This window comes from Budorcas taxicolor, chromosome 9, assembly GCF_023091745.1.
Source record: "Budorcas taxicolor isolate Tak-1 chromosome 9, Takin1.1, whole genome shotgun sequence".
Classification (NCBI taxonomy): domain Eukaryota; kingdom Metazoa; phylum Chordata; class Mammalia; order Artiodactyla; family Bovidae; genus Budorcas; species Budorcas taxicolor.
In genome coordinates this window covers 78,351,944-78,369,549 of record NC_068918.1, presented here as the reverse complement: position 1 = coordinate 78,369,549, position 17,606 = coordinate 78,351,944, and the positions used below count along the sequence as shown (strand labels likewise).

The 17,606-nt window shown below is 48.1% G+C and overlaps 1 protein-coding gene across 1 annotated transcript; it reads left to right on the top strand.

Moving 5' to 3' along the window:
• Positions 1–1,575: 1,575 nt before the first annotated feature.
• LOC128053437 (UL16-binding protein 1-like) lies at positions 1,576–13,002 on the top strand. Its single transcript, XM_052645955.1, has 5 exons — positions 1,576–1,712; positions 10,162–10,425; positions 10,649–10,933; positions 11,570–11,702; positions 12,878–13,002. The coding sequence occupies exons 1-5, from the start codon at positions 1,640–1,642 to the stop codon at positions 12,918–12,920; spliced, it is 798 nt and encodes a 265-aa protein (XP_052501915.1). The 5' UTR covers positions 1,576–1,639; the 3' UTR covers positions 12,921–13,002.
• Positions 13,003–17,606: the final 4,604 nt, after the last annotated feature.

Below are 17,606 nucleotides of genomic sequence, written 5' to 3'. Positions count from 1 at the left end.
GCATCAGGTGGCCAATGTACTGGAGCTTCAACTTCAGCATCAGTCCTTCCAATGAATATTCAGGACTGATTTCCTTTAGGATTGATTGGTTTGATTTCCTTGCTGTCCAAGGGACTCTCAAGTCTTGCCCAACACCACAGCTCAAAAGCATCAATTCTTCAGTTCTCAGCCAACTCTCACGTTGCTTTAACTATAGGTACTTTTGTTGGGAAAGTGATGTCTCTGCTTTTTAATATGCTGTATAGTTTTACCATAGCTTTTCTTCCAAGGAGCAAGCATCTTTTAATTTCATGGCTGCAGTCACTGTTCACAATCATTTTGGAAGGCTTTAAAAACAAAACAAACAAAAAAGGGAGCTTCCATTTCTCCCTTCCAAAATGTAAGTCTTTCACCTGGGTTCTCAGGAACCATCTGATCCATCTGTGCTCCCCCAGAGTGAGGGGGAAAAAAATAGCATTTTAAAAACCGAAGCAGTAAAACAAGGAGATCTCTGGTTCTGTCTTTACATGAAAATGAATTTGTAACTGAGCTTGATTTAATTGGGTTAAGGGAAAGTAAGCGCTATACAAATAAACTCTCAGAAATATCAATAAAGCTCACCAGAGCACATATCTGACACTAGGGACGACCTGAGTCAGAATGATTGGCCAGAGATGACCCAGAAACTAACTCCATCACCAAAGACCCTGAGACTACAAGCCATGTGACAGAGCAGTTCTCCTGGGTTCCCTTACCCTGCTGCTCTTCGCCCTGTAGCCCCTTCCCAAAAAAGCCTCTTGCCCTGTCAGCATGTGTGTCTCCTAGAACAATTCACTTATCAGTGTTAGACAAAAGCCCACTGTCAGACCCTGCAAGGAGTCCCCCTTTCTGTAATAGATGGCGACTCTGGTGGGATTTCCTCACTGCGACTGATGCCCTGACCATTCAGGTACTTAGGGACAAGCTTGTCCGCTGACTGACCCGACCCAGTGGCCTGAACAAGAATTTTCTTTTGTTCCTTGTTTCCTCCCAACTCAGATGACTGGCCTGAGTGCCCCCGATCTGATAAGGAACAAGAGCCTTAAGACTGAGAAGGAACAAGGTGAGAAACAAGAGTTCAGTGGCTCAGTCGTGTCCAACTCTAGGACCCCATGGACTGCAAGCCCGTCACCAACTCCCGATTTTACTCAAACTCATGTCCATGGAGTCGGTGATGCCTTCCAACCATCCTCTGTCGCCCCCTTCTCCTACCGTCTTCAATCCTTCCCAGCATCAGGGTCTTTTCCAGTGAGTCAGTTCTTCGCATCAGGTGGCCAAAGTATTGGCGTTTCAGCTTCAGCAACAAGAACTAGGCGGTCTCCTGTCACCATTGAGAGTTGGCGCACCGCGTAAGCAAGTGGGCGGGCGAGTACTCAGGGAAGCCGGGCTAGGGAGGGAGTGAGCTGTTAGGATGCCCCGCCCAGCCCCGGCGGCGCGGGGGTTCCTAGTGGTTACTGCTAGGAAACCTGGGGCGGGGCCTGAGGGCGGAGGGGCGGGCCAGGCAGTCGGGGCAGGAGCGGAGGCCCAGAGTGCAGCTGCGGGCTAGCGGGAGAGGAGCGCGGGTTCTGGCTTGGCAGCCTCGCACTCCTGAAAAATTGGGATCCAGGCGGCAAAGGGAGACATGGATGGCTCCAAGACCAGTCTTGGTTTCCTCGTTTTGCTTTCGATGGTCTTGTTCAGCGGAACGTCCAGCGGTGAGTTCGGGCATGACCCTGCTCGGGGCGTGGCGGGGGAAGGCGAGGAGGTTGGATGGGTTATGAGCCGGGAAGGCGATGGGGGCGGTGTCCGTAGGGTTTCGCGAAACATTTTACAGGGTGGCGCTGCCACCCCCACCTCTTTCCCTTCCCTGGCCCATTTAGTCCTCGGAGGCTCCTCCCGGCTTCTTGCCGGCTCTCCGGGCCAGGACCGGGGTGACATGGATGAAGTAGTAATGCCGGGAATTTGGGAAGTGACGCTGGGAGAAGAGGGGGCCGGGACGCGGCAGGAAATAGGGTTGAAGCCCCCCAAGGGTCCAGACCGCCCCTTAGAAGTGGGAGCCCTGGAGCCGGGCGGTTTGGGACCAGTCGGCCATCCCGCGGAGAAGAGACCCAGACCCGCCCCGGAAAGCACACCCTCACGCCCCGACCTGTGCAACAGAGACCCTTCTGGTCCCTCCATCTCCCGGCCCTTGAAGGACCAGCGCTCTTTCCCGGCCGTATGTTATCAACGCGGAGCGGACCCGGGTGCCCAGCGGCGGCGGCGGCGCACTCCCGGCTTAAATGGGTTGAGTGCTCATGTCCCAGCCGTCGCTGCTGGCTGCACTCTCGGCCATCAGGCTGAGTCATGGCTCCACCCCTGGCCCCGGGCTCCACCCCCAGCTCCCGGGCCTCACCCGGGATCCCAGGGCCGGTGTGAGCCTCTTCCTGAGCAGGGACCTGGTGCCTAGGCTCATTGGTCTAGATGCAGAACTTTTTAGTAGAGAAGTGGCCTTGTTGGGCACCACGTCTATCCTTTAACCAGCGAAACAGATGTCCTGTCTTTCACTTGGTCTGCAGAGTCCAAGTTGAATATAAGCTGGTTTTCAAGTAGACAATTTCGTGGACCTGCCCCGGGTCAGCATTTCTGCTTGGTAGGGGTGGGGCGTGCAAGGGGCACGGGGTGGGGGGATTTCCACGCACTATATTGGCTCTAGCTTTCCTTTTCTGCAAAGTAGATGATGAGGGTATGATACTAAATGCAGCTCAACTTGACAGTAAATTCTTCAAAATCTTCCCTTCTTCAAAAATCTGAAAGGAAGGAAAATGTGCTACAAAAAAACTTCGGTCTGAGACAAAGCCACTAGCAGAACTATTTATGATCCTGTTCATGCAGCTCCAGCTACTTCTACCCGTGTGTTTTATATCAGTGCAGGGGTTTGCCATGCAGGTATATTTCCTGTAGTAATAATATCAGCTGTTTGGCACCTTCATAGTATGACAAGAATTGAACTCGAAGACAGCATCAGTGTCCAGTAGTTCCCAAAGGTGGTCTCAGCCATGTCCCAGATGACTCAGTATCTGAGAGGAGACACACCCAACAGTGGTACTTCCATCCCGTTATCCTACCTTGTGGCTGGGTAGAGGAGTGTTTTGAGAAGTGCCACTCTTTTGGAGGCCAGAGCTAAGGTGAAGGATATCAAATATCCAAGGAGAGGATAACTCTATCCACAGACAGAATGTACTCCAAGAAGGTAGTTTAGGGCGTATTTTCCATGGGATTTATGTAGATGAAAAAGATCCAAATAAAGAACAGCAATCATTTGTAAAAACAGAGATTAAGCTTCTGAAATTCAGGTGACAATGATACTTACTGAATGTTGCATGCTATGAGATCTTCATCATAGAAATCTTCCTCCTATTTCCCTTATGTGTATAGAAGAAAGAGAAAACCCATGGTGATATTGCCTTACATGAATCAGGAGAATCGTAAATAGTTTTCACAGCGTTGCAAATTGTGTGTCTGTGTGTATTAGTCAGTCAGTCCTGTCCGACTCTTGCCACCCCATGGACTGTAGGCCGCCAAGCTCTCCTGTCCAAGGAATTCTTCAGGCAAGAATAATGGGGTGGGTGGCCATTCCCTTCTCCAGGTGATCTTTCCGACCCAGGGATCAAACTCAGGTCTCCTGAATTGCAGGCAGATTCTTTACTGTCTGAGCCACCAGGGGAGCCTGCAGCACAAATTAGTAGAGGCCAATAATCCGCAGGCAATTTCTCAACAGGACCTGGTCCACAAGGTCAGATTGCCTGTGGAATGGATTACCTGGTCAGAAGAGAAGTCCTCCACAAAGACCTGGCTGCTAGGAGCTCTGCCATTGATGACAACCTCAAGTTAAGAGTGCAGATAGCTCCTCTCCAGAGTCTTGTTCCCTCCCCATGGACTCTCACTGTGTGGGGGACAATGAAGAAGTGGGATCGATGGATGGCTAAGAATGAGGTTAATGATGGTTAAGAATGAGGTCTCCAGACTTCCCTGGCGATCCAGTCGCTAAGATGCCACACTCCCAATGAAGGGGCCCGGTTCGATCCTTGGTCGGGGAACTGGATCCCGCATGCTACAACTAAGAAGTCAGCATATTGCAACTAAGAGTCTTCATGCTGCAAAAAGATCTCAAGTGCCACAACTAAGACCCAATACAACCAAAACAAAAAAAAAGAGAGAGATTAAAAAAATAACTTATTTTAGTTCTCCAGTGCTAGTGATGTGTGGGCCTTCAGAGTGATACTGTAGGAGTACATGGCTCTGGGTCAAATACCCTACACAGATGTCAACTCTTTAGAGATATGGAAAGTTATCAAATATCCCAGCCTATCAACTGTCCTGATGAACCATTTGCTGTGATGGCTTGTGCTGGGCCTTAGATTCGGAGGAGAAGCCCAGTTCCAGCAGCTGGCCCAGTGTCTCACAGAGCTCCATGCAGCCCTGGGGGCCTGTTGTGTCCCCAACATCAGGGGAAAGGTGCCTGCTGAGGCCCTCTTGGAGCCAGCCAGTCACATATATCACCCAGCACCGCAGAAGCACATTGTCTTCCAGAACACTGTGCCTTAGGAAAGCCATAGCATCTAAACTTTCTAAGACAGACTTAGTGATATGGAATATTTTCTAGATATCACTTTCATTAGGTTGAACTGAAAAGGTTTGTATAAATTGTTTGACCAAGAAATTTTTAAACAGTGTTATAAATAAATAGTTTTTTAAAACTGTTTCAACACAAATACTTGGACTACTTAGTGTCAAGTGTCTTTTAGGTTGTACTTCATCAAAGTAACATAGTTGATTCTCCCTTGAATGTGCCAGGCTTAGTTGCTCAGTCATGTCCAACTATTTGCAACCCTGTGGACTATACAGTCCATGGAATTCTCCAGGGTTGAATACTGGAATGGGTAGCCTTTCTGTTCTCTAGGGGATCTTCCCAACCTAGGGATCGAACCCAGGTCTTCCACATTGCAGGTGGATTCTTTACCATCTAAGGCACCAGGGAAGCTCAAGAATACTGGAGTACTCGATTTTCCAAAGGATCTTTCTGACCCAGGAATTGAACTGAGGTCTCCTGCATTGCCTGTGGATTCATTACCTGCTGAACCACCAGGGAAATCCTTAAGTTTCTTTCTTCTTCTTCTTTTTTTTTTTTTTAATATTTATCACTAGTCTTGGGAATTATTGTCTATAAGATAAAATACTTCATCTTAGGAAAAGAAAAATGAAAAAATGCTGTTGCCTTGTACAGGAAAAGGCAGTGTTGGAGGAAGAAAACTTAAAAGATAGAAGGAAAAAACAGAAAAATACAACAGAAACAGAAACTACTCTTTCATGAAAAATTGCCTTAAAAAAATTTTTTTTTAATAAAGAGTTCCGCCTTCTTACTTGGGGGAAAGTAGGAGCGGAATTCATTGAAACATCTTAAATTTGGCAGATCTTAGCATATGGCACCCGGCTCCAGTACTCTTGCCTGGAAAATCCCATGGACAGAGGAGCCTGGTAGGCTGCAGTCCACGGGATCGCTAAGAATCAGACACAACGGGAGACTTCACTTTCACTTTTCACTTTCATGCATCGGAGAAGCACATGGCAACCCACTCCAGTATTCTTGCCTGCAGAATCCCAAGGATGGGGGAGTCTGGTGGGCTGCCATCTATGGGGTCGCACAAAGTCAGACACAACTGAAGCGACTTAGTAGCAGCAGCAGCAACAGCAGCAGTTCTGAGAGCCAGAAGTGGATTTGGGGCAGGTCAATAATAAACAATGGTGATTTTATTTAGTTTTCCTTTCTGGAAAAGGAGGATAACACCATTCCAGAAGGTGCAATCATGCTTTAAGGTTAAGAATCCCTTTTACTGCACCTAGAATAGTCCTATGCACAGACTGGGTGCCCGAGTTGTGTTGCACACACACACAAAAAAAGTAAACAGATTTTGTGCTTATCTTCAAGGCTGGCTTAAGTATAAAATGGATTTTTTAAAACACTTGAAAAAATTAAAGAATTCAATTTTTTTTTTTAATTACATATGCATCATGAGGAAGGCGCTCAGTGCCTAGCCACTGATCAGCGCCTCCCTGGAGTTAAAGCTCCTCCCAGACAGCTCAGGCTGTTACTAGTTGAAGCTTGTTATGACCCAGATCCTACCACTGGTGAAGGTAACAAGTGGTGAAAAAGGACAAGTTGGTTTGCTCAGGAGCCCCGGGAAAATAGTGACCTAATGGCCTCAGACTGCCTCCAAGTTTCCAGGTTAGAAAGGGGGCAGAGGTGGCTGCTGCAGGGTGCATCAGTGTCTTGAGCACAGTCAGGTTTTTGGCACAAGGCGAATGTTTGAGCACCACAAGCTTATGGTTTCAACCAGTCTGGGGGTCTGCGTGCTTGCAGCCAGCAGTTTTGATGTGCTGGGGGTCTGCTTCCTGTAGAAACAACTTGAGGCTTGAGTCAGCTCTTTTTTATCTTTCATGGAACTGGGAATTTCATGACACTGCTCTGTGGCTGCTCACAGTCTAAATCGTTACCAGTTTCCCAGCCTAAGGAGTATTCCTTTCTCCATCTTCACATGTTCTAATCCTTAAGTCTTAAACCACCATTTTGAGACTCACAGGAGGCCTTGCTGACTAAAACTTTTCTACAAACAAGAGGCAGACAGATAGCATGGGGGTGGTCTTTCCCACTCAGGCTCCCTAGGGCCCTTTTGGTTACAAGACCATTTATTACCCATTTTTCCATGGCCCCAAGAAGCCCAGGGCCTCCAACAGCTTCCTATCTCTTGAAGAGAGTCTCAACATGCCCTCTCTCAACTGGCATCTTATTCCTCTGTCTGATAACTCACCCAGCAAAACCCCCCAACCTGCCCCCCAGGACCTAACTTAGGAGGGACGGGAACAGGGTTTCCCAGAGTGTGACACAGGGCTCGAGGGTGAGGCTGGGCATCCCTACTTCTACCCTTTGCTCCCACATTCATAGTGTCTAGGAATTGGGACAGCAGCAGCCTATAATGGTTATTGATTAAGGTAGGAGTTGACAGATGTTTTTCTCCGGAAAAAAGTAAACCTCGAGGTCTCTTTAGGCAATTTGGTATCTGTCTCTGGGTGGAAAAGGAGCTTCCACGTTTGTGGAGCAGCAGAAGCCAAATATAACGTGTAAATCAACTGAGAACCAGACTTGTCCATGGTCCTGCTTTCGGACCCCAGTAATGAGTGACCCATCCTATAGAGAATCATCCAAGAGCTGCCTCAGTTGTCTGTTTATGAACCAGAAACATACCCCGTCCTGCCTTGTAGCTTCTGGTGGTGGGACTGTGATAGGAGTGTGGATCTGGCTGTTATGGGCTAATGCACCCCCTCTGCTGTAGACTGGCTTCCTTGGTTCAAGGAGCCGTAGGGGACACTGCATGAAGCCACAGGTGTGATCAGGGGATAGTGTCCCGGTATCAGCTCTGGTGTCAGGCCTAGGTCCCCTGCTGGTACATCTTATTTGTTCCCTGTGGCCCTGGTTATGCCAAGCCACATAATCACTTCTATCCTATGACGGCCGGCCTATCTGAACTAATGGTTAGGGGTTGGTGAACCCAGATCATGCTGGGCAACTCTGACATTCCATGACCAGAGGCCTCATCTCTGCCAGGCCCCAGGACCATACCAGGAGCCACACTGAATGGTATGGGCTTTCTCACTGCAAGTGGTGGATCCTTTCTTCAGGACACTAGGAGTCTGTGTTGTGAGCCTCCAAGTAAAATGCCACATACAGCATGTAGCCCCTTTCCAAACACAGATAGCTATGACGTCACCGGTTCTGTTGGGTCATCTGCCGAAGAAGCAGGTCCAGCCACACTCATCATTCATCAGTTGTGACTGCTCTTGTGCCAGGACAGCAGTTGCAGCAGAGACTTAGGGTCTGTGAAGCCTGAAATGTTTCATATGTACCATTCGAGGAGACCTAGGACCTCAGTGCTAATTCAGTGTGGAGATAAGATAGGGACAACAGCTCTGCAGGCCTAGGGAGATTGTAGGTTGGTACTCGTTTCCATGATTTCCTCCAGGAGATGATGTTGTTTACATGTACTATCAGGGGATGGGGAGTCAGGGTCAGAAGACTGAATGTGGAATTCACGACTACGGTACCCTCACCCATGGTAGTTTACTAACAATACAGACTGTCCATTCATGTCAGAAGTCCAGGACATGTGCAATGGACACTGAATGGATCTGTGGACCCAGAGATAACCACTGTTAGCAGGACCTGGGACAGGTGTCTATTACTTGCCTGGTCCTCGGAGCATCACTTCACAGCACGGGGGCCATGATCATGCTACAGTCCTGTGCATGATGTTAGCAATGCACTGGGTCCCATATGAATGTGGGAGTAGTTCCAGATCACTTCAGTCGCTCAGTGGTGTCCGACTCTTTTCGACCCCATGGACTGCAGCTGGCCAAGCTTCCCTATCCATCACCAACTCCCAGAGCTTACTCAAACTCATGTCCATTGTGTCAGTGATACCATCCAGCCATCTCATCCTCTGTCATCCGCTTCTCATCTGGCCTTCAATCCTTCCCAGCATCTGGGTCTTTTCCAATGAGTCAGTTCTTCACATCAGGTGGCCAAAATATTGGACTTACTTACCCCAGTAAATAACCATGTGGCTCATCGGGAGAGAATGGAAGGACTTCTGCACTTGCTGTGATGATGAAAGGGCCCTCCTCACTGGGACGGGGCTTCTTTCTCTGGTGATGCCTTCTGAGAAGTAGCTCAGTTCTGGAAATTTTGGTAGGGATGTTTGGGAGGGATGGCTGCTTTCAGCCTGCTGATCATCCAGTCTTGTGATTGTCTCTCCTTGGTTTCTGTCAATCAAGCAGTTTGCATCCAGGTTCACTGGCCATCTCTCTGCCTCTAGATCACCCTGTGCTCTGAGCCAGCATTGTGCTCTCTGAGTCAGGCCCTGGCTGGCACTGGGCCTCTCAGTCACTTTCAGCTTCCCTGATAGCCCAGTTGGTAAAAATCCGCCTGCAACACAGGAGACCCCAGTTTGATTCCTGGGTCGGGAAGATCCGCTGGAGAAGGGATAGGCTACCCACTCCAGTATTCTTGGGCTTCCCTTGTGGCTCAGCTGGTAAAGAATCCACCTGCAATGCGGCAGACCTGGGTTCAATCCATGAATTGGGAAGATCCTCTGGAGAAGGGAAAGGCTACCCACCGCAGTATTCTGGCCTGGAGAATTCCATGGGCTGTAGAGTCTATGAGGGTCACAAGAGTCAGACACGACTAGCAACTTTCACTAATCACTTTGACCATTGTACCAACTTTGCTGCTGATATGCAACACTCCACCTGGAATCTGATTTTTCCCCATTTTCCATCCTGTTCCTGCCGGAAGCCCACGGGAACATGGTCTCCTACCACTATCCCTGATTTCCACAAAATTCAACCTTGAGTTGTTGGAGATGCTTCTCATCCACGCTTTCCTCTCAGGCTCGATAGAGTCCATCAGGCTTTCCCATGGCGCCTGGTGGCCTGGACACTTTCTTGCCCTTTCATACCGTGTCTGCCCTGGCAGATTCACTTCTCTGAGCTTTGGATCCCCTCTTCTACTACCTGCCTCGGAAGTTCTGGACTTTCTCTCATGCCATGTGGACCAGGCCTTTCTCCAGCCTTCCAAGACCCATCCTAATGGGAGATCAGCAGTATCTCCCCAGCCTTACTAAGTCCTGTGACCCCTAATTGTGAACTCTGCCATCTCCAACTTGGGGTTCTGTGCTCACCTGTCGCCTCTTTGCCCCCTCCCTGTGATCCTGCTTCCTCAGGGCCATCCCCACAGGCTCCCTATCTCTCACAGGACCCGGGGTTAGATTCTGACAGTCCTCTGTCATCTAGGCTTTTCCTGCATAGCAGCATGGCACGTCTCTGCAAAGGTTATGATGCTGGGAACGGACCTGGTGGACAAGGGGACACAGCCAGGATGTGTGAAATTTGCCAGGTAGGGGACTCCTCCTTCTCCACAAGGAGAGGAGGGGCACTGGCTGTATGGTGTGTGTTGTGGGGTGTTATTGCTCTGTCAGCCCAGCCCTGCACTTTACTCCGCTCTCACATAACTAGGGAAAGGGGCCTACAGGTTTTTTTCCCCAACCTCACCCTCACTGTGTTTTGCCTTCACAGACCCTCATTCTCTTTCCTATAATTTCACCATCAGTCCTTGGCCCAGAGATGATCAGCCATGGTGTGAGGTTCAAGGGGAAGTTGATCAAAACGTCTTTCTCTCCTATGACTGCGGTACAGCTAAGATCAAGTACATGAGTCCATTGGGAGAGGAAGTGAAAAGTATGAGTACCTGGGAAACACAGACTGTCACACTCAGAGACACTGGAGACTTGCTCAAGGAACAAATGCCTGATGTTACACCAGAGAAACACACAGACAAGGGTGAGTTAGAAAATCCAAATGCAGGAGGAGTGGACTGGGGGCTTAGCTGCATCCACTGTTTTCGGGTTAAAAAAAAATTGGATACTGTCCTTCCCTAGTAGTCCAGTGGAAAGAGCAGCTGTTGCAGGAGAGACCAGGGCCAGATTAGCTGGGCCCAGGGGAGGTGGACCCAGTTGGGTAAGAATCTGTCAAGCCCAGAGGCTGAGCTCTTTCTTTCCTTCAGAGGAATCAGGCCCTCTGACCCTGCAGGCCAGGATGACATGCTGGCGTGAAGGCAATGGACACACCAGTGCATTCTGGGAGTTTGGCTTCAATGGACAGCTGTGCCTCCTCTTTGATTTGGAGAATGGACACTGGACAATGTTTCATCCTGGAGGGAGCCAGATGAGAGAGAACTGGGAGAATGACAGGGCTGTGACCGACTTCTTCAAGAAGGTCTCCATGGGAGACTGTCGGGCCTGGCTTCAGGCTTTCTTGGTGCGCTGGGAGAAAATGCTGAAGACCTCGGGTAAGTGAGAAGAGTAGGAGAAAGTGGTCGTCCTCTCATGGTGACATGGACCCACTCCCATGTGGTGTGTGTGTGTGTGTGTGTGTGTGTGTGTGTGTTTGAGAATGTGATCCATCATAGGTGAGCTATTCCTGGGAAAGCAATGGCCCGGGGACATTCTGTCATCCTCTTTCCTCTTCTACTCCTGATGTCTCTCCTCACAGCACAGGCGTTTCGAGCACTGAACATGGATTTTTGCTGACCCCAAACCTGTAGACATCTTTTTGATTTCTGGGATATATTTCTCACTGTACCCTCTTTCCAGAATCTTCTTCTAAATGTCACCAATTCCACTTCGGGAAAACTGTCAATACTGCCTCTGCTGTAGCTCCTGAGGACTGCATCCTCAGGTCACCATCTCTGATGTCACAGCAGGACTGAGTGGCTGTGTTGGAAACCTTGCTCCCCCATTAGCTATCAGAGCCCCGTAGGACTGGGCTCCTCCCTTCCCCCCATCTCACCTGGGGATCTATCACAGGGGCCTCCAAGTGATGGGTGCAGGCTATCTGCACAGTAGGGGTACTGAGTCAGGGGGGCGAGGAGGCATCTGCCGAGTTTGGGTTCTGGACAAGGGCTTCACTCTTACTCTCCTTACAGCATCACCAACCACAGCATCCCCTACAGTGCAGCCCACGGCCCCAGCCAGCAACCAGATAACCAAGATCATCCTTGGGGTTTTCGCCGTTTTCATCATACTAAGCATCATAGCCTGGATCCTTTACAAGAAGAGGTACTGAGGGCAGAATTCAGAGGGAAGGCGGGGGCACAGGGCCTGGTGTGAGGACAGGGAAGGTGAATCCCAGCCAACCCCTGCCCCTCACTGAAACTCCTCATCCTGGAAATAAGCCGCTGATTAAGACCCCATATCACCTTAGAGTAGAACTCAGACAAGCTCAGCCCTGAGTGCTGAAAAGTCCCCACTTTCAGGTGACATTGTGAAAAGGGAGGGGCCTTCACTAGGCTGAGGGCCTACTGATGCTTAAAGGGTTTAGCCATGTCCCCTGACTGAGCACAGACTGCCGGCTGGCAGGGCCCAGGGTAGGTGGTGTGAGAACAGCAGGCACTCAGGGTGAGGGCAGGACTCAGCGGGGCTGAGAGCCGGATGGGGGCTCCACGATATGTGTCAGCAGGGAGGGGACCCACCCAGGGCCCAAGATGAGAGGGGTCGGGCTCTCATCCCAAGAGGAAGGCTCTCATCCCAGACCCAACTCCAAAGGCCCATTCTCACAGGAAGTGGCCTGGGTCAAGCAGGCAAGGCAGGAGCCACACAGCAGAGACTGGGAAAAGGGCTGAGGCCAGGCCTGTGCTCCTGGAGCAGCAGCAGTTGTGGGTCAGCCTGTGGCCTGCATGTCACCAGCCTCCTGGAGACCCAGAGCCTCCATCACTGACTGGCCCTGCCTTGAGCAGAGGTGCTTGGGGATGGTGGGCCTGAGCTGGGTTGGAGGCACCCAGCTGAGCGGGACCAGGAAGAGGTGGGGGGCAAGGATCCTAGTCCCGAGAGCTGTGTGTGCTGCTGGCTCAGAGGCTGGAGGGGAACTAAAGAAAGAGTTTTGCCTGCAGTCCCCCAGGGCTGTCAGGAAGCCAGACCCCTCCTCTGGGGACCTGCTCCCTGGTCCTTTAAGCCCCCCTCAGGGAGGATCCAGACCTCAGTAAAGAGAGCAGATTGATTCCTCACTGGCTCCAGTCCTGAGCCTGAGCAGGGGGTGTCAGGGCCTGGGGTGACTCTGTGATGCAGGAAGGAAGGAGGAGGTGACAAGAAGCTGCTGGGCCTGGGGTGGGGTTGGGGGTGGAGGACACAGGAGCCCCTCAGTGAATGCGGGACCAGGGGGGCTGGGGAGGGGCAGCCCCAGGAAAGTGACAGGATTTCCTCAGCCTCCTGGTCCCATACCTGTTTCTTTTCTGCAGGAGACGGTGCTCCCAGGAAGCCCAACGGGCTCTGTCAGCCTGAGGACTCAGTCTCTGCTTGGCCGCCTTTGTTCTCCTGCGTTCACTTTAGAGCCAGGAGATGAGACCCAGGAATTCGGAGCCTGCCTTCCAGTTATGATGACAAGGTGGCTGCACTGTCTCGAGTCTCTTGTCACATCTGGTGAACAGCCTCCTCAGTCTCTTTTTTTTTCTTCCCAGCCTATTTTACCTCTTTCTCTTGGTGCTAAGTGATGGAATCCATGTACTTGAAATGTTCAACTACTTGAACAAGAAATCTCCTCAAATAGGACACTTTCTGTCTTCTTCTAGTTTGTGAAAAATCAGACTCTTCTCTGTATGGCAATCTCATTGTTGTAAATGATGATAATGGGAGAAAAGTACCATCGGCTATTACAGGACTCAGGGATTCTTTGTATGTTCAGAGAAACAACTTTAGAGTATTTTCAACAAATAAAATATTATGTCTGAATGCCTCTTTTAGTCATTTTATTTCCTAATACAAATATTTAAGTCAGTTTCTCGCTCTTGCAAAAGACATAAATACTTCAACTTTCTCTTTCTAATCAAGGAGGGAACTCAGGACATTTCACCCTTTCTCCACCTTATGGGATTAAATAGAACTGACGATTCAGCTACATTTATTGTGGAAGCCAAGAATAAAAAGAATGCTCTTAAAGTTACATGCAGTCTAGCTGTCAACCCCAGTCCTGATACCTGGATCCAAAGACATATCCTGGAACTTGTGCAATGAGACCGTTTTTTATTTCATCAAGATCTGCACCCTCAGTAGCGACTCTCCTGTGCTCCTCTGCGCCTCCCCCTCTCAAAGGAGAGGCCAGACTTCACAGCACACACTATCTCTGTTTTGAAAAGTAGATTTATTTCCCCATTGACAGAGGATCATAGTCAGAATAGATAATGAATTACTACAAATAAATAAGATAAATTGTAACTTTTTGACCACTGAGCTGTTCATATATGGTGAATTGTTGTTCAGTCGCTAAGTCATGTCCAACTCTGTGACCCCATGGGCTATAGCACGCCAGGTTTCCCTGTCTCTATCTCTGGAGTTTGCTCAAACTCATGTCCATTGAGTCACTGATGCCATCCAACTATCTCATCCTCTGTTGCCCTATTCTCCTCCTGCCCTCAGTTTTTCCCAGCATCAGGGTCTTTTCCAACGACTTGGCTCTTCATATCAGGAAGGCAAAGTATTGGCGTTTCATCTGCAGCATCAGGCTTCCAATGAATATTCAGGATTGATTTCCTTTAGGATTGCCTGATTTGATCTCCTTGCAGTCCAAGGGACTCTCAAGGGTCTTATCTAGCACCACAATTCAAAAGTATCATTTATTCAGGGCTCCATCTTCTTTATGGTCCGACTCTCACATATCTGCATGACTACTGGAAAATCCATAGCTCTGACGGGATAGACCTTTACAGCAAAATAATGTCTTTGCATTGCACATTCTACTCCACATCTTTCTTCTTTCTTCTCAAACCAGTTTTACCACTTGCCTTGATGGTCAGTTTTGCTTTCTTATCATGCATGCGTTCAGTGGAGGACCACTTTTGATTTCCTTTACGTACTTTTCCTTTGTGTTCAAAACTTGACCAACTGTTTGATGCGAAAGGCCTGGCTTCTGCCCTGTCTTGGCTTTTGACATGTCTTTTTCAAAACCTTAACTATTTCTACCCTTGGGTTTAAAGACAAAGACGTTTGATTCTTCCTCTCACTCTGACATGTAGAGGCCACTGTTACGTTATTTTTTTATTTTCTTAAGCTTTTCTTCCAAGGAGCAAGCATCTTTTCATTTCTTAATTAAAATTAATTTTCATTTAATGGCTTCAGTCGCATTCCACTGTGATTTTGGAGCCCTAGAAAATAAAATCTGCCTCTGTTTCCACCTTTTTCCCATATTATTGCCATGAAGTGATGGACCTGGATGCCAAAATCTTAGATTTTAGAATGTTTAGTTTTAAGCCAGAGTTTTCAACCTCCTTCACCTCCCCCAGGAGGCTCTTTAGTTCCTCTTTGCTTTTTGCCATTTGGGTGGTATCATCTGCACATCTGAAGTTGTTGTTATTTCTCCTGGCAATCTTGAATCCAGCTTGGGCTTCATCTAGCCCAGCAATTCACATGATGTACTTGGCATAGAAGTTAAATAAGCAGAGTGACAACATATAGCCTTGATGTACTCCTTTCCGAAGTTCAACCACTCCATTGATCCATGTCCGGTTCTGACTATTGCTTCTTGTCCCGCATACTGGCTTCTCAGGAGACAGGTAAGTGTGGTCCGGTACTCCCATCTTTTAAAGAATTTTCCAGTTTGTTGTGATCCATGCAGTCAAAGGCTCTAGCATAGTCAATGTAGCAGAAGTAGATGTTTTTCTAGATTCCCTTACGTCTTCTGTGATCCAGCAGATGTTCGCAATTTGATCTCTGCTTCCTCTGCCTTTTCTAAATCCAGAGTGTATATTGCAAGTTCTCGGTTCACCTACTGCTGAGGCCTCAGTTCAGTTCAGTTCAGTCGTTCAGTCGTGTCCGACTCTTTGCCACCCCATGAATCACAGCACGCGAGGCCTCCGTGTCTATCACCGTCTCCCGGAGTTCACTCAAACTCATGTCCATCGAATCAGTGATGCCATCCAGCCATCTCATCCTCTGTTATCCCCTTTTCCTCCTACCCCCAATCCCTCCCAGCATCAGAGCCTTTTCCAGTGAGTCAACTCTTCTCATGAGGTGGCCAAAGTACTGGAGTTTCAGCTTTAGCATCATTCCTTCCAGGGAATACCCAGGAGTGATCTCCTTTAGAATGGACTGGTTGGATCTCCTTGCAGTCCAAAGGATTCTCAACAGTCTTCTCCAACACCACAGTTCAAAAGCATCAGTTCTTCAGCGCTCAGCTTTCTTCACAGTCCAACTCTCACATCCATACATGACCACTGGAAAAAGCATAGCCTTGACTAGATGGACCTTAGTCGACAAAGTCATGTCTCTGCTTTTGAATATGCTATCTAGGTTGGTCATAACTTTTCTTCGAAGGAGTAAGCGTCTTTTAATTTCATGGCTGCAGTCACCATCTGCAGTGATTTTGGAGCCCCTCAAAATAAAATCTGACACTGTTTCTGCTGTTTCCCCACCTATTTGCCATGAAGTGATGGGACCAGATGCCATGATCTTCGTTTTCTGAATGTTGAGCTTTAAGTCAACTTTTTCACTCTCCTCTTTCACATTCATCAAGAGGCTTTTTAGTTCCTCTTCACTTTCTGCCGTAAGGGTGGTGTCATCTGCATATCTGAGATTATTGATATTTCTCATGGCAATCTTGATTCCAGCTTGTGCTTCTTCCAGCCCAGCGTTTCTCATGATGTACTCTGCGTATAAGTTAAATAAGCAGGGTGAGGCCTGGCTTGAAGAATTTTGAGCATGACCATGCTAGCATGTGAAATGTGTACGATGGTATGAGAGTTTCAACATTCTTTGGTATTAGAATGAAAAACGACATTGTCCAGTCCTGTGACCATTGTGGAGTTTTCCAGATATGCTGACATATTGAGTGCAGCATTTTAACAGCATCATCCTTTAGGATTTTAAATTGCTCAGCTGGAATTCCATCACCTCCACTAGCTATGTTCTTAGTAATTCTTCCTAAGGCTCGCTTGACTTCACACTCCAAGATACCTGGTTCTAAAGGAGTGACCACACCATCGTGGTTATCCAGGTCGTTTAGACCTCTTTTGTACTCTTCTTCTGTCTGATTTGTCACCCCTTTTTCATCTCTTCTGCTTCTGTTAGGTCCTTTCTATTTGTCCTTTATTGTGCCCCTCTTGGCATTAAATTTTCCCTTGGTATCTCAAATTTCCTTGAACAGATCTCTAGGCTTTCCCTTTCTATTGTTTCCCTCTATTTGCACTGATCATCTAGGAAGCCTTTCTTACCTCTCCTTGCTACTCTTGGGAATTCTGCATTCAGATGGAGAGATCTTTCCTTCTCTCCTTTGCCTTTCACGTCTCTTCTTTTCTCAGCTATTTGTAAGGCCTCCTCAGGAATCATTTTGTCTTCTTATATTTGTTTTTCTTGGGGATGGTTTTGGTCAGCACCTGCTGTAAAATGTCGTGAACCTCTGTCCATAGTTCTTCAGGAACTCTGTGTACCACATGTAATCCCTTAAATTTATTTGTCACTTCCACTGCATAATATAAGGGAGTTGATTTAGGTCATAGCTGAATGGCCTAGTGGTTTTTCCTACTTTCTTCAATTTAAGTCTGAATTTTGCAATAAGGACCTCATGATTTAAGCCACAGTCAGCTCCCGGTCTTGCCTTTGCTGACTGTATAGAGGTTCTCCACCTTTGGCTACAAGGAATATAATCTGTCTGATTTCAGTATTGACCATCTGGTAATGTCCATGTATAGAGTCTTCCCTTGTTTTGTTGGAAGAGTGTTTTTGCTATGACTAGTGTATACTCTTGACAAAACTGAAAGTAGCCTTTTCCTGCCTTCATTTTATACTCCAAGGCCAAACTTGCCTGTTATTCCAGGAATCTCTTGACTTCCTACTTTTTCATTCCAATCCCCTTTGATGAAAAGGACATCTCTTTTGGTGTTAGTTCTAGAAGGTCATGTAGGTCTTCATAGAACTGTAAACCTGTGAAAAGATTGAACATATCTTGAATAATCAGCCTGACAAAAAATTGCTGGGATA